Source organism: Garra rufa, chromosome 21, assembly GCF_049309525.1.
Source record: "Garra rufa chromosome 21, GarRuf1.0, whole genome shotgun sequence".
Classification (NCBI taxonomy): Eukaryota; Metazoa; Chordata; class Actinopteri; order Cypriniformes; family Cyprinidae; genus Garra; species Garra rufa.
The window spans coordinates 19,293,296-19,307,652 of NC_133381.1; the positions used below are offsets into that span (position 1 = coordinate 19,293,296).

Consider the following 14,357-nt stretch of genomic DNA (forward strand, 5'->3'; position numbering starts at 1 on the left):
ACGGAAGCGACCTGGCTTTCATGTTGACTGAAGCAGGTGTGTTGTTTGTACTCAGTAAAGAACAGCTTGCAGTGAATGGCTCTTTCCGCCGGGTAATTATGTTGTCATGTAAAGGACAAAGTTTTCTTCCCACTCGCACACAAGCCGCCTGCTCAACCTGTTCATCTACTACTCTTTCACCCGCATCAGGGGTTTGTCTCTCCAGCTGCCCACATTCAGCAGTGTGTGTGTCTCTGAGTAGTATTGACACACTGCTCTCCCTCCATCTCTGTAACCCTCTTGCCTCTGGCTCTCTGCAGTCGTATATTGAAATTAGCATGTTTTGTTCTGTTTGGTTTGGTAGTAATCCTGTGCTTGACATTGTTATTTTTGTTCATGGCCACTATAAGTGTAATGGGAATGTCTCAGATGCCCTCATGAGTTGTGCGTATGCTTGTACGTTAAATGCCAGATGTCTTTCTGAGGGACAAACCTGGCCAACAGCCTTTATCCTTCCATCCTGCGAAATGGGTTGGTAACTCTTTGACAGGGTTTTTTTTTGTGTGAGCCGGGTGCTAAGGGCAGGCTGTGTAGCCCGCAAGACATCTATCTCTATCTCTCTATTTATCTGTTCGCCCTCGTACCGCACCAGTATCATCTACACACATGCAGAAGCATAATTATGCCATGTACAACGGCCTTTGATAGCATGTACAGTTTTCTTCTTAATTCTTTATCAAATGCATTGATCGTGGTGTATGTGCATTGATCCAGGAACCACATCTGCAGCCCAGCGATAAGGCCACGGTGGCATCTCTCTCTCGCGCTTGCTCTCTCTCGCTCTGGTTTGGCTGGGGGCTAAAGCAGGCTGCTGTAGGATTAGCTGATGCTCAACTACTTGCATTTTAAGTTGACACCTCAACACCAAGCAGAGGCCACATTACAGAGGAAAAGCTGCCCCGTCCGTCCGCCCAACGCTTCCCCTTCCTCTCTCTCACTCTCTCTCGACCACATATAATTGGATTTGTGAACGGGAGCAGCCGAATGCTTCCTTTAGAATGGCCGGGGACACAAGGTGAAGTTTTCTCATTACAGACCACGAAGCCAGGGGACAGATCATAGACGATCTGTATTTTCCATTTAAAGAGGACAGAAATGGGAGAGAAGGAAGAATAAAAGAGAGGAGGGTTTGATAGACAGTGCAGAGAGAGGGAGGTGAAGAGGACAAGGAAGTCTCTTTATATCACAGGTCACTTTCTAAAGGACGAGAGAGAGAGGGTTGATGAGCACGAGACGTGGCAATGTTTTCATTTTCTTGAACGTGTCTCAAACATTGCGTCCATATTTGATTGCTTTTGTGAACGCACTGAATATTTGGGTTTGGTTATTTGTCTGCCATTTGTATGAGTTCATAGGCAAATAGTGTAGGGTTGGGAGTCAAAAACCGGTTCTTAATTATAACTAGTGACGTGATCACAGCCTTTCAAGTCAGTCATAGCAATTTAAAAGTCAGCAAATGCACCTGTAAACATATGCTTTTCATATGATGATATATAGAGTATTTTTTGTTGAATAATTTATATTATTATTAATATACACGACCAGTCAAAAGTTTTTGGACAGTAAGATTTACAGCAAAAACAGTAATATTGTGAAATATTACTATTTAAAATAACTTCTATTTGAATATATTTTAAAAATGTAATCTATTCCTGTGATCAAAGCTAAATTTTCAGCATCATTACTTTAGTCTTCAGTGTCACATGATCCTTCAGAAATCATTCTAATATTTTTATTTTCTGTTCAAGAAACATTATTATTATTATCATCATCATCAATATTTAAAACAGTTGAGTACATTTTTTCAAGATTCTTTGTTGAATAGAAAGATTCAAAGATCCAATTAAAGATGTATCTGAAATTAAAAGCTTTTGTAACATTATACACCATACCATTCAAAAGCTTGGGGTCAGTATAATTTTTTATTTCTTTTTTTGCCAAAGAAATGCTAGAAATAATACTTTTATTTAGCAGGGATGCTTTAAATTGGTCAAAGGTGATGATAAAAACATTTATAATGTTACAAAAGATACCTGAATAAATTAATTATGCTAAAATTTCAGCTTTGAAATCACAGGAATAAATTACATTTTAAAATATATTTAAATAGAAAACAGTTATTATAAATAATAAAATATGTTTTTGCTGTACTTCGGATCAAATAAATGCAGTCTTGGTGAGCAGAAGAGACTTCTTTAACAAGCAATGAAAATCTTAATGTCCAAAGACTTTTGACTGGTAGTGTATATTTTATTAGTAGTACTTTATATATGTTAATAATATATATTATTTATTTTTAATGGCTGATAGATAAATGGCTGGCGTAAAAAAAAAAAAAAAACTATACTATGTTGTCTAAATAAATGTAAAATAAAACACAATTAAAATTAAAATCAGTAATTTTTAAATGCTACATGTGAATTTAGTCATCACAACGTTATACATTTTAGGATTTGCTAAAATATTTGTGAGTATTTGCAAACTCTAAATGTAAAAATAGGGGAAATGAAAATGTGCAATTAGATGCCAATATTTGAAAAAATATCAGCAAACAGTGATATTCATATGGTATCTCTAGTAATAAAATTTTTTTCCTCCTAAGAATTTGTTACTGTTGCACTGTTTTCTGAAATCTAAAATTATCTAACAGGTTGCTGAGGGCAAGGAATAATTGTTTTCCAATCATATTCCTTTCTGTATTCGCATAATTAGGAAAAGTGTCATTGAAATCATCAATGGAATTAGAACCAGAATTGATAAATTACTAATGATTCCCAACCATATACACGTTTGTGTGTGTGTGTGGGTTTTGAATGGGCTAAAGATCCAAACCCTCTCTTCTTCTGCACTGCTTGCTTGCGCTGTGTGTGTGTGTGTGTGTGTGTGTGTGTGCGTGTGTGCGCGTGTGTGCGCGCGTGGCCCTCCCCTTCTCTGCACACTCAGTGTGTCATGACAAATATATCTGTTTGTGCTTCACTGGCTGGCACCGTCTCTGGCTGGCTGGCACGGCTGTGTTAGCGCCAGGGCCCTGAGCCTGTGTGTGTGCCCAGCCGAGCGACTCCTTCCATGGCTCGCTGCACCCTCGCAGCCCCCACCCACCCTCCAGCCCCCTCCAAAAGAGCAGCCAGACTGGGGCAGCCACCCGGACCCCATGCCCACTGTGAGTGCTTCTGTCTGGGGCTCAGCTCTGCCGCCCACCCCCTCTCTCACTGGATCTCCCGTCCAGAATGAGGGCGACAGCCCTCCATTATCTGCTTTTGCGCATCTCTCCCTCCCAAAAGATGGAGTGAAGTCTTCCCACACACCATGCTTTCTTCTCCACCTTTAACTATGACTTTGTCATCGTTTCTGCCACCCCTGATGTTCTTCTTTCTTTTTCCTCACCCGTTCTTGTGGATCCCCTCATTATCCTTGGAGATCTGCAGCTGGGAAGTTGGATGGGCCACTGATCTCTCTCTCCCCTCTCTTCCTCTTCCTTTTTCTCCCTCTTTCTCTCACTCCAAGTATAGCCCAGTTGGAGAGTCCAGACTGAACGGTCAAGCTTCAGCGTAGCTGAAGAAGAGCCACTTGAAGTCCATTTGAAGAGAGAGTCATTAAAGAAATCTCTTCATAAGAGGAGAGACAGTTTCACACCTCATTGCTGCTGTAGAAATGGATCGTTCCACAGTGGTTATTCTGCACAGTGTGCAAGGCTCATTCATTTGGACAGTCCATTTGTACCTCTCAGTGATTGTTTTCATCCATGCATTTTGACTTCACACTTTCATAACTGTCCCTGTCTCAAGTTTTCAATGCTTTGAGTTTTTAAAAGCATTAATACAAATCACAATAAATAATGACAGGAAAGAAAAAAAACACATTACATTAAGGTTAAATTATTTAATAATAGTTAATTTTTAATGTTATATTGTAATAATCAATTAGATTGCTTTACAGTTCTTTAACAGTAGTTTTTGTCATAAAGTAATATAGTATTTTTTAAAGCAGTTGGTTAAAGCAGCTTAATGTTATTTATACATTTAAATAAAAAAAAATATTAGTAGTAGTACATGTAGAAATTAACAATAATCTAGATTAGTGAATCTTATAAAAGCATTGCTTATTGTTATTTTATGTTATTGCATCAATTAATATACGTCTGTAACCTTATTGTAACGTTTTCAAAAAAAGTCTGATGCAATTAAATATGTTTTTGTGTGTGTGAAAAAGTTTGAATTCTTAAAAGAAGGTTCCCATGGTCATGATAAATCTGGAAATATGATGAAAGTACAGGCCTGAAAATTTCATGAAAATAAAGTAAATATTTATAAGTATTTATAAATAGGTAAATATTTCTTTTTAAGAAAAAACCTACAGAGCTGCATTCAAATGTCTGGCCTTTTTTCACCATCAGTGTTATCCATTTAGCATGAATCAGCATTTATTCCAGACTATACCATGCATTTTTTTTTTTTTTCTAAAAGCGCCTGTCTGCCCCTTTACAGATTTGCCCAATTCAAGCTCCCGTTAAATGTTCCAGCACGGTCTGTGTGGATTGACGCATCTTTCCTTTCCTCTGTCTGCTGCTGTTCTTCATCTCTTGTTAATTTTCCTTGACTACAGTATTACAGAACATTTCCAGAGTTGCCTAAATGCAGTTTACACTGGGCCTGGTGGTAATCCTGCCCTTTGGGCGCACACACACAAGGAATCTCATTTTCTGTGCTAATGGCTAGCCTAGCCCTGAATCGCTGTATGTAAAACAGTGTGTCGAAGGTTGTGTGTGATGATACCTGCAAGGTTGAGCAGATCATTTGTCGTTTTAGACTTCGGCTGCAGAAAGAATGACAATTATATTACGTTAAATTGTATGAGGAGTAGAGGGCAAAAGCCTCACAGCTCAATTGAAACATACGTCATTATACAGTAGAGTTACATATTGCCACCGTTACAGAAACACATGTGGTTTTGTTTGCTTTTGTTGATTGCTTAATTTATTCACATCCATATCATTAGAGCATCCTCCAATTAGAGCAGATGTATTCATTTTGCGAACATAGAGAACACACACTCATACTAAACGTGCCCAATTCAGTTTTGGCAGGAGCGCTCCTGTGTTTTCAGGTGTAACCTGGCCTTAGCTTTGTCTTGCATGTTCAAATTACCCTGAGACTCAAGGGCCCCCGGGCTGGACCCCTGAAAAGTGCTCCTGGGATTCCCTCATCTGCATCTCTCTGCTTATTGTCCTTCTGAACAATGGCTTCAGACAAACAATGTCCACAGAATCAGGTGAAATGGGGTTAATTAACTTAACACTTTTGTAACCAGTTGGGTTAATTCACTCTGCTCTTTTGCTCCAGAAACCTGTTACCACCTTAAAAATGTGTGCGTTCGTGTGGGGCCAGGCTACTCATCATGCTAAGCAGACCTGTCTAAATGTTAATGTATGGTGGTGGTTCTACAACTTTGAATATTACTTAAATTTGTTGACTTCAATTACCATCCAGTATTATCTATAGACCAATTTGGAGTAGATGTCACAGTTACGTCACTGCGCCCGCTGCACATTTAAAACTAGATGCAGACACAGACCTGCTGTGATTACTCTGCTTTGAAAGCATACATTTTGTTTTAAACGATAATATTCACATATGCTGTTCATAGGGGACATATTATATTATTCCTACAGTTACACCATGAAATACTATTTAAACCTGTAAGATTTTACACACAGTTGAAGTCAGAAGTTTACATACACCTCGAAGAATCAGCAAAATGTTAATTATTTGACCAAAATAAGCGGTATCATACAAAATGCATGTTATTTTTTATTTAGTACTGACCTGAATAAGATATTTCACATAAAATACATTTACATATAGTCCACAAAAGAAATGGTTGAATTTTGTTTGAAAATTGTTTTTGTTTGCTTTTTTTTATTTTTATAATATAGCATTTCTGTGTATTTGAACCCTTTTCAACAATGACTGATTTTGAGATCCATCTTTTCAGGGGGTGAAAACTTTTTGAATTTGAAGATCAGGAAAAAATGTAACTTACTTTGTCTTTTGGTGAACATGTAAGTATCTTCTAGCTTCTGAAGGGTAGTACTGCCCTTGAAAAAAATTATATTTAGGCAAAATAAAAATAAATAATTACACTTTCTTACTTTGAACCTTCAGTAATAGTTGCACATGAGTCCCTCAATGTCCTCTGTGTGAACAGATGAATCTCAAAATCACACAGTCATTGTTGGAAAGGGTTCAAATACACAAAAATGCTGAAAAACCAAAGATTTTGTGGGACCTGAAAGATTTTTCTGAAGAACAGCGGGCAGTTTAACTGTTCAGGACAAACAAGGAACTCATGAACAACTATCACTAAACAAAAAAAAAAAACATTTGTGGATCATTCAGGTAACAACACAGTATTAAGAATGAAGTGCATGTAAACTTTGAACAAGGTTAATTTTTTTTTATAAATTCAACTATTATTTTCTCTTTTGGACTATATGTAAATGTTTTTATGTGAAATATCTTATTCAGGTCAGTATGTATTGTATTGTATGATCCCTCTTATTTTGGTCAAATAAATAACATTTTGCAGATTCTTCAAGGTGTATGTAAACTTTTGACTTGAACTGTAACATTTACATTTTATCTCATAATTCTGACTTTTTCTTGCAAATGCAAGTTTATATCTTTTAGTTTGAATTCACAACTCGATTTAACTAAACAATGTTATTGTCTATAAAGTTCGATTCTTTTCAGTGAACGATTTTTGTAACCATTTGAACATTTCAATGTTTCCCGAAATAATAGTTCCAACAAACATTTGTGAACATTGTGTAGTTGGAACTACAGTTCTCAATCTGTTGGTTAGAAGCATAGTTTCTTCTTAGTATGGCTTGTGGACTTAGATCATGGAAATAGATCATGCTCTTGACAAAATAAGCAGCAAATCTAGTATGGCAAACTGTTATTAAAAATGTTTTACATGTCAGGCCCTTGGTCTACCAATTAGATGCTCCTAATGAATGTAATGCGTGTTTGGTTCCAGTGATATTTCCCAATCACTGTCTGCTTCTCTCTTTTCCTCATCTGTCTATTCATGTCTAAGTAGCAACTGCATACATTTCTGTCTCTACCTCTTGTTGATCCACACAAAACACTCATAAACATGTAGTCAGACCAAAAAAAAATGAGACTCCAGCGAATATCTCAGGTTTATTATGTTTGGACCTATACAGAATCAATGACAAATAAACCATGCAGTGAATCTCTCTCGCTCTCTCCCGCTGTGCCAAAGACCCTCCATCCTGACTAGTAAAAAAAGCTGCTATCAGTCTGATCTGATGGGAGAGAGAGGAGTGAAAATGGCATTTCTGTCAATTACTTGAGATGGCACCCGTTCAATAACCCCCCTCTCCCTCTGCTTCTGTCTGTGTGTGTGTGTGTGTGTGTGTGTGTCAGGAGCGTGATGAAGAACGGCGCAGGCAGCTGCGAGAGAGAGCCAGGCAGCTGATAGCGGAGGCTCGATCTGGAGTAAAGATGGCTGAACTGCCTCTCTATACTGACTCCACCTCTATTGCCTGTAGTGCAGCTGGGAACAACTTAAAAGGAAGGTCAAAGACAGCTGGAGGTGAGTGCAGGGGGCTTTTATAGGCCGAACACGCACATACACTCACAATGCATAAACGCACGCATGCATGCACATTTTCTCATAAGCATGCGAAAGCACACGCAAATCTACATGCGTTCACTTTGAAATACCACAGACGTAAGCTCTGTATCAAAACCTAGTGAGATGCCTACGTAGACGTGCTTCCAAGGGTACTTACCTTGTTTTGGCGAAAGTCTAAAACCAGCTTTACATCCTTTATAAAAAAGGCAACCCCATAATGCATTGCATCATCCATGTTGAAAAAAAAGAACATCCAAGATTGGATGAACCAAGAGAAATATTGATTATAATTCATTCAGTGCCTAAAAGCATGGGCTGTTTCACCCAAAATGACCAATCTTTCCATTGGTTTTGTTATGCACATTTTGAGCCTTAAATGATTGTTCACCTAAAAAATTTAATTAAATATTTTGAAAAATGTTGCAACTGTTGCCTTCACAAATAGGATCCAAAACAACACTCCATTTGGACCCTGTTGACTTATAATACTGACAAAAAAAAACAAAAAAAACCTATCTTCCTTTGTTTTCCAGAGAAGTAATAAAGTCATAAAAGTTTAGAACAACGTACAGATTCAGCTATCAGCATTTCCAGTATTACATTTTCTGGTGTTATTTGACTTTTATTTATTTATTTATTTTAATTAATTTAGATTTTTATTATATATATATATATATATATATATATATATATATATATATATATATATATATATATATACACACACACTAGTGATGCGCGGATGGCGGTTATATCCGCGGGCGCTGCGGATAATCCGCGGGTCGGGTGGGTCGGGTAATAAAAAAATGCATTCTGATTATTTGCGGGTGGGTCGCGGGTGGATGAGATAAATCAATAATGATGCAAATATTAACTACATTTTCTAAAACTTGAACGTGTTTTAAATATGTTTTTCATCAGGCAGAGACGATTTCATTTGTGTGCGTGTGTGTGTTTGCCTGTTCTAAGTTTTTGGTGACAGAAACGTTGACATTCCATATAAAGTTTGAAGGGAGTTATGCCTGTGCTAATGCTATTGAGCACGGTAATGCAGCGGTGTAGTGCATTGGTCGCTTTGCGTTTACCCACGTCTCTGATGCACATCATTCAGAAGTGTCCTGCATTAGCCAAAATCATGACAGTCCAACACATGAATAGCTAATTCAGTCGCATGTTAATAAATTGAAATATTCCCTAAAGACAGTGATGTGGTCAGGACCGTGGCGCCGGCTTCTTTTGAAATATATTTGACGATTTTGCCTGATGCGTCCATGCTGCCTGTTCATTCTTACGCGAAAGCATGTCAGGCTAGGCGCGCAGTGGTAGGCTATAATTATTATTGATTACTTATTTGAATCAGTAGATTATAATGAAAACAATACCTTAAAAATGAAAAGAAGCAGATTTTTACGGTCAGACCTTTCTTAAACTGGGGAACCCCTGTAAACTTCAGTCCAAGCATGCGTTCAAATACTAAGTTCAGAGCGGCTCTAATAGAGAGAAAACCCGACCGATTTCGTCAGAGATTGCGGAGAGTCGCATCCAGATGTCAGTTAATGTTATTCTTTTCTGCATGGATTTGGCTTAAAATCATGAGTGATAAACGTATAAGTGTGCAGCGATTTGCAGATCAGCTGAATCAATCTGCTGTTAACATGAACCATCAATTTATCATTTCATCATGCAAAACTAAGAATTACAATAAGTGTAATATGATCGGGTGCGGGTCGGGTGCGGTTATCTAAATCAGAGAAAAATATAGGTGCGGGTGGGTGGCGGGCGGATAATTTATTTGAAGCTGCGGATTCGGGTGACGATTGAGCCCATCCGCGCATCTCTAACACACACACAAGTCAAAAGATTTTTAATGTTTTCTAAAGAAGTCACTTCTGCTCAACCTGCATGTATTTGATCCAAAGTACAGCAAAAACAGCATTACAGTTTAAAATAATGGTTTTCTATTTAAATATATTTTAAAATGTAATTTATTCCTGTGATCAAAGCTACATTTTCTGCATCATTACTCCAGTCTTCATTGCCACATGATCCTTCAGAAAGCACAATTTTTATTATTATCATCATCAGTATTTGAAACAGTTAGGGTTAGAACATTTTTCCAGGATTCTTTGGTGAATAGATTCAAAAATCAGTATTTATCTGAAATAAAAAGCTTTTGTAACATTATATACTGTACAATTGAAAAGGAATTATATAATTTAATGCTTTTATTTAGCAAGAGATGCTTAAAAGTGATGATAAAGACATGTAATATGTTACAAAAGATTTCTATTTCACTTAAATGCTGTTCTTCTGAACTTTCTATTCATCAAAGAAATCTCAAAAAATTCTACTAAGCTTTTTTGAGCAGCAAATCAGAACATTTGAATGATTTCTGAAGGATCATGTGACTGGAGTAATGATTCTGAAAATTCAGCTTTAAAATCACAGAAATAAATTCTAAAATATATTCAAAAAGAAAACAATCATTTTAAATAGTAATAATATTTCAAAATAATGTGTGTGTAAAAGGTTTATTTTTGTGCTAGTAATTTTAGTATTTCATCTTTAACTTTTTTTATTTTAATAGTTCTACCTTCCAATAACACTGAACAGAATTTCAATTCTTTGGTGAACTGACCCTTAAATAGAGTATTGGATTGTTAATTTAGCATGCTAATGCCAAACAGATTTAGACACATTTTCTGTCTTTGTTATTACAGGCTCCCCAAGAGCGTTGTGAAAATGTTCAGAACGTTAAGGCCGAATGCTGGTGTTTGGCTTCTGAGATTTTTAATTTGTTCATGAAGCTTCAGTGTGTGTGTGTGTGTGTGTGTGTGTGTGTGTGTGTGTCCATTAAGAGCAGGCCGTACGTTTGTGTGTGTGTGTCCATTAGTGGCTTTCAGCCCTTAAAAAGCGATTTCGTTGCTCACTTCATAATGGCAACCAACACGTCTGCTTTCAAGGCCCAAAGGAGCATTACATTAAGAAACACACCAACACACCCACGTAGTCTGAACTCTAATTTGAGGTGTTCACAGAGGGCTTCACTTCCATTTGTTCAGGCAGTCGCTTCCCACATAATCCTTCGGAAAATACATCAGGAAAACTCTGGTGACAGCCAACGTTGCCCTATGCCCCAACACGCACACATACACACCGGTCCACATGGCCCAAATGATCATCACCGCCATTATAACACACACCCATACCGGGTAATCAGCGTCTCATTGTCCATGGAGGACTCCTATAGACCGCGTCTCCTTCAGCTCGGCTTTCCCGCCGCGTCCAGCGTTATCATCAGCCACCATTTCTCCTTTTATTTCACATTACAGGACAATGAGACGACACGTTAGTGTAGCGATAACCGCTGGGAGGCCCGTGCGGAAAACAGTGGGGCATTAGCATAGCGGGCAGCTGTGGCGTGTTATTAAACGTGTTTACGCCAAGGGGTGTTAGCGATGTGGCTAGCCGCTGCGTATAATTAAAAGCGAGCGTGCACGCCGAGCGAGAGGGGTGTTAGCGGCGCGTCGAGGTTTTGTTTAATACGCGAGGTGTTAACATAGCGGGCTAGCCGCTGTGCCTAATTCTGTGCCAGCTCATGTCCGTGTGTACCATTTCACAGCTCAAGGGGAGACACAATATTCCTCTCCTTTTATCTCTTTCATCTCGCACTCTTTGACGCCCTCCATTTTCTCTTCATCCTCTCCCTGTCCGCCTAATAGTGTTTCCTCCTCTGCAATCACGCGTTTACCGTGGCTCAGAAACGACACAGAACACCTCTCGCGGCCCGCAGAGACGGACAAACCCGTGTACGGACGGAGCGAAGGGGAAAACGGGTCAGAGGGAGGGAGAAAAATAAAGACAGTAAAAAAAAAAACGGTTTATTTGGCCTTTCGGGCTGTTGAACTCTGCTAATTGTAGAACTCATTAAAAATCAGGTTGGAGGGAAATGCTATAGGCTTGATGCACAAGGCCTATCGTGCAGAACGCATAATCCCACCAACACACACACACACACACACACACACACACACACACACACTTGCACACACAAACACTCTCCTCTAATTCTGAGAGAGCTTGAGCTGAGTAGAGCAAAACATTCGCCAGCAAAACTTTCACCAACTCCAGCAGCGTGCGTTCTGTTAATTAGGTTAGCACTGCCACGTGTGTGTGTCACCGTATCATGAAAAGTAAACTAAAAAAAGCATAAAAGAAAGAGAAAACAAACATATTGTTGCTTTCTTTCACTCTTTTTCTCTGCTTGTTGGAGGATTTTTTAATTGCAAAGGCTCTGATTTAATTACATAAATATATTGTTTTTTCAAAATTAATTTTGTATTTTACAGTGAAATATTACAATAATGATATTTCTTAGTTTAATATATAATATTAGTAATATTAATAATCATGTAATTGTTGTTGTTATTATTTTATACTCATTACTATAGTCAAAACAAAAAATTTTCAGACATCTTCAACATTTCTCACATTATCACAGTTTACTTGCTATAGTTTAAAAAATGGAAATGAAATATGACAAGAACTGTGTTAAACTGTCAGAACAAATTCATTGTGATAATGTCAGAACTCTTTAATAAAAAGGTATGTAATGGATTACAATCAACCAAAAGTTTAGACAACTTTTAGTATGACAATATTTACACAACTATTAACACTTTGTTGACCAATTACCAAGTAATGCTTAATTTGGTTCAGTCTGTGGTGTAAAAAGATCATGTAAAAAGCAAAACATGGTGAGGTCAAGTGTCAAATCAAATTTTTGGTCCCAAATTCTTATAAATTTTACTGGTAGTCCATTGTATGAAGAATTTTTAGATATAATACTGTAGGGCTGCAACAACGAATCGATAAAATCGATAAAAATCGATTACTAAAAGCGTTGGCAACGAATTTCATAATCGATTCGTTGTGTCGCGCGATGCAGAGACATTTGGTTGTTATTATATTTATTTTTTTTTTTTAAATTGAGCGCAGAGCGGAGTGGACACATTCGGTCTCTCTCCCGCACTGATGCCAGCAGAGTTCGGCACCTCATAAGCTGTGTTTCCATCCAAAAATGCGAATTTAACTTATGCGCAAAACTGGAACATTTGAGCATAAAGCACCGTTTCTACATTATATATATATGCTGCCCCGATTTATATCAAACATGTTTGATATTTAAGCCTACTTTGGCTAGCGTACTTTCACAGCAGCCAATGCTCGATCGCAAAACAGCTGCTGTTCGGGTCGTTGGATAGTGGAGATGGAGAAAACTACTTCTATAGTTTTTGTAACACTGTCTGTCTGTATAATGTGTCGAAAACATACCACAACCGTAAGGAGAAAGAGGAGCTCTGCTGAGGTGAAATCGTCTCAGTTTTGAATAGGGCTGTGACGGTGGCACGTTGTTTTTTTTATATATAGCCTACACTTCAGTCAGCAAACAAGCAGCCTAAAAACGCTAAAATAAATCAAAGAAATAATATATTTAATTAAGAAAGTAGCCTAAGAGTATTAAATAGGCTATTAAACAAACATTCCTTGTAAAAATGTCCGACAGCTCATCAATTTTTGGCCGACTGAATTTGGCCGTCTTTTTTTCTCTTTCTCTTCCTCATTACACAGCTGCTGTTTTTAATAGCAAAGTGATTACATTTATTTTCGTTCGTTTAGTTTATAAAGTTAATTTAGAGATATATTTGGAACACTTTTTGTTTGTTAAATTCAAGTTTTTGTTTTTTAAAGTTATACCTAGCAAACAGCGGCAGACAGATCAAAAGCCTGCTTAATTCATCGCGATTTAAATTAAAATCCATTGATATAAAAAACTTAAAACATATCACAATATTAGTTTAATCATTCAATCAAGATAATTCCAAAGTTTGTGCGGAGAGAAGCGCGCTTTGCAGGACATGGAGACGCCAGTGCAATGTGGAATTTCTTTTTTGCTCATAAAGGTAAGAGTAATTTACCACCCGGGCCGGAACTGTAAAGGGTCTACCTTAGTTTGTGTGTACTAACAGTATCAACAAAATGTGCTCTTAAAGAAAACAAACAGAATACGCTTGATATCTTTGGTTTAAACAGGAGTGCTTCACAATAATTAACCGAAACCCAGGTAATTGCCTCACAAACACAATCTATAGAAAGCTTTAAATTATTATTTTACTATAAAATGAAATAATTAAAATCGAAAACAAAACTCTTTCATTAGCTAATCCATAAAGATGCATTAGGCATTAATGAGCAGATGGCAGGATCGTCAATTTCATCTTTGCAACACTGAATCAGAAAATACTAGTTTATTAATAAGTAATTCGAATATTTTCTTAATTTTTGCCTTGACACATTCATGGTAATTACTTTTGCTGGGGCTTTGAGGCCAGTTTTGCGTGCATTTGAATGCGGAACTCTTCCAGCTGGTCGCTGCTGATGGCAGGACACTAAACACCGCCATGGCAGAATGAATGTAGCAGAAAGTTAGTCAAGTTATCCCGTTCCAGCGTGCAAAGTCACATGACTTTTTTAATGCGCACTGAGGAATTTAATTTGAGAGGCTTCTTGAGGGAAATGCAGCATGTACACCACAGCAAGCCGCTGTCTTGACGGATAGTAATTTTAGTTTATTTAGTCTATATATTTGGCAGATG

At 37.6% G+C, this 14,357-nt stretch overlaps 1 protein-coding gene across 1 annotated transcript in view; it reads left to right on the forward strand.

Moving 5' to 3' along the window:
* The window catches only part of ehbp1 (EH domain binding protein 1), a 174,010-nt gene that overhangs the window by 102,504 nt on the left and 57,149 nt on the right, over positions 1–14,357 (forward strand). The window contains exon 14 of the mRNA XM_073826562.1: positions 7,491–7,659. Coding sequence (XP_073682663.1) covers positions 7,491–7,659 — 169 coding nt within the window. The remainder of the gene's footprint in view (positions 1–7,490; positions 7,660–14,357) is intronic.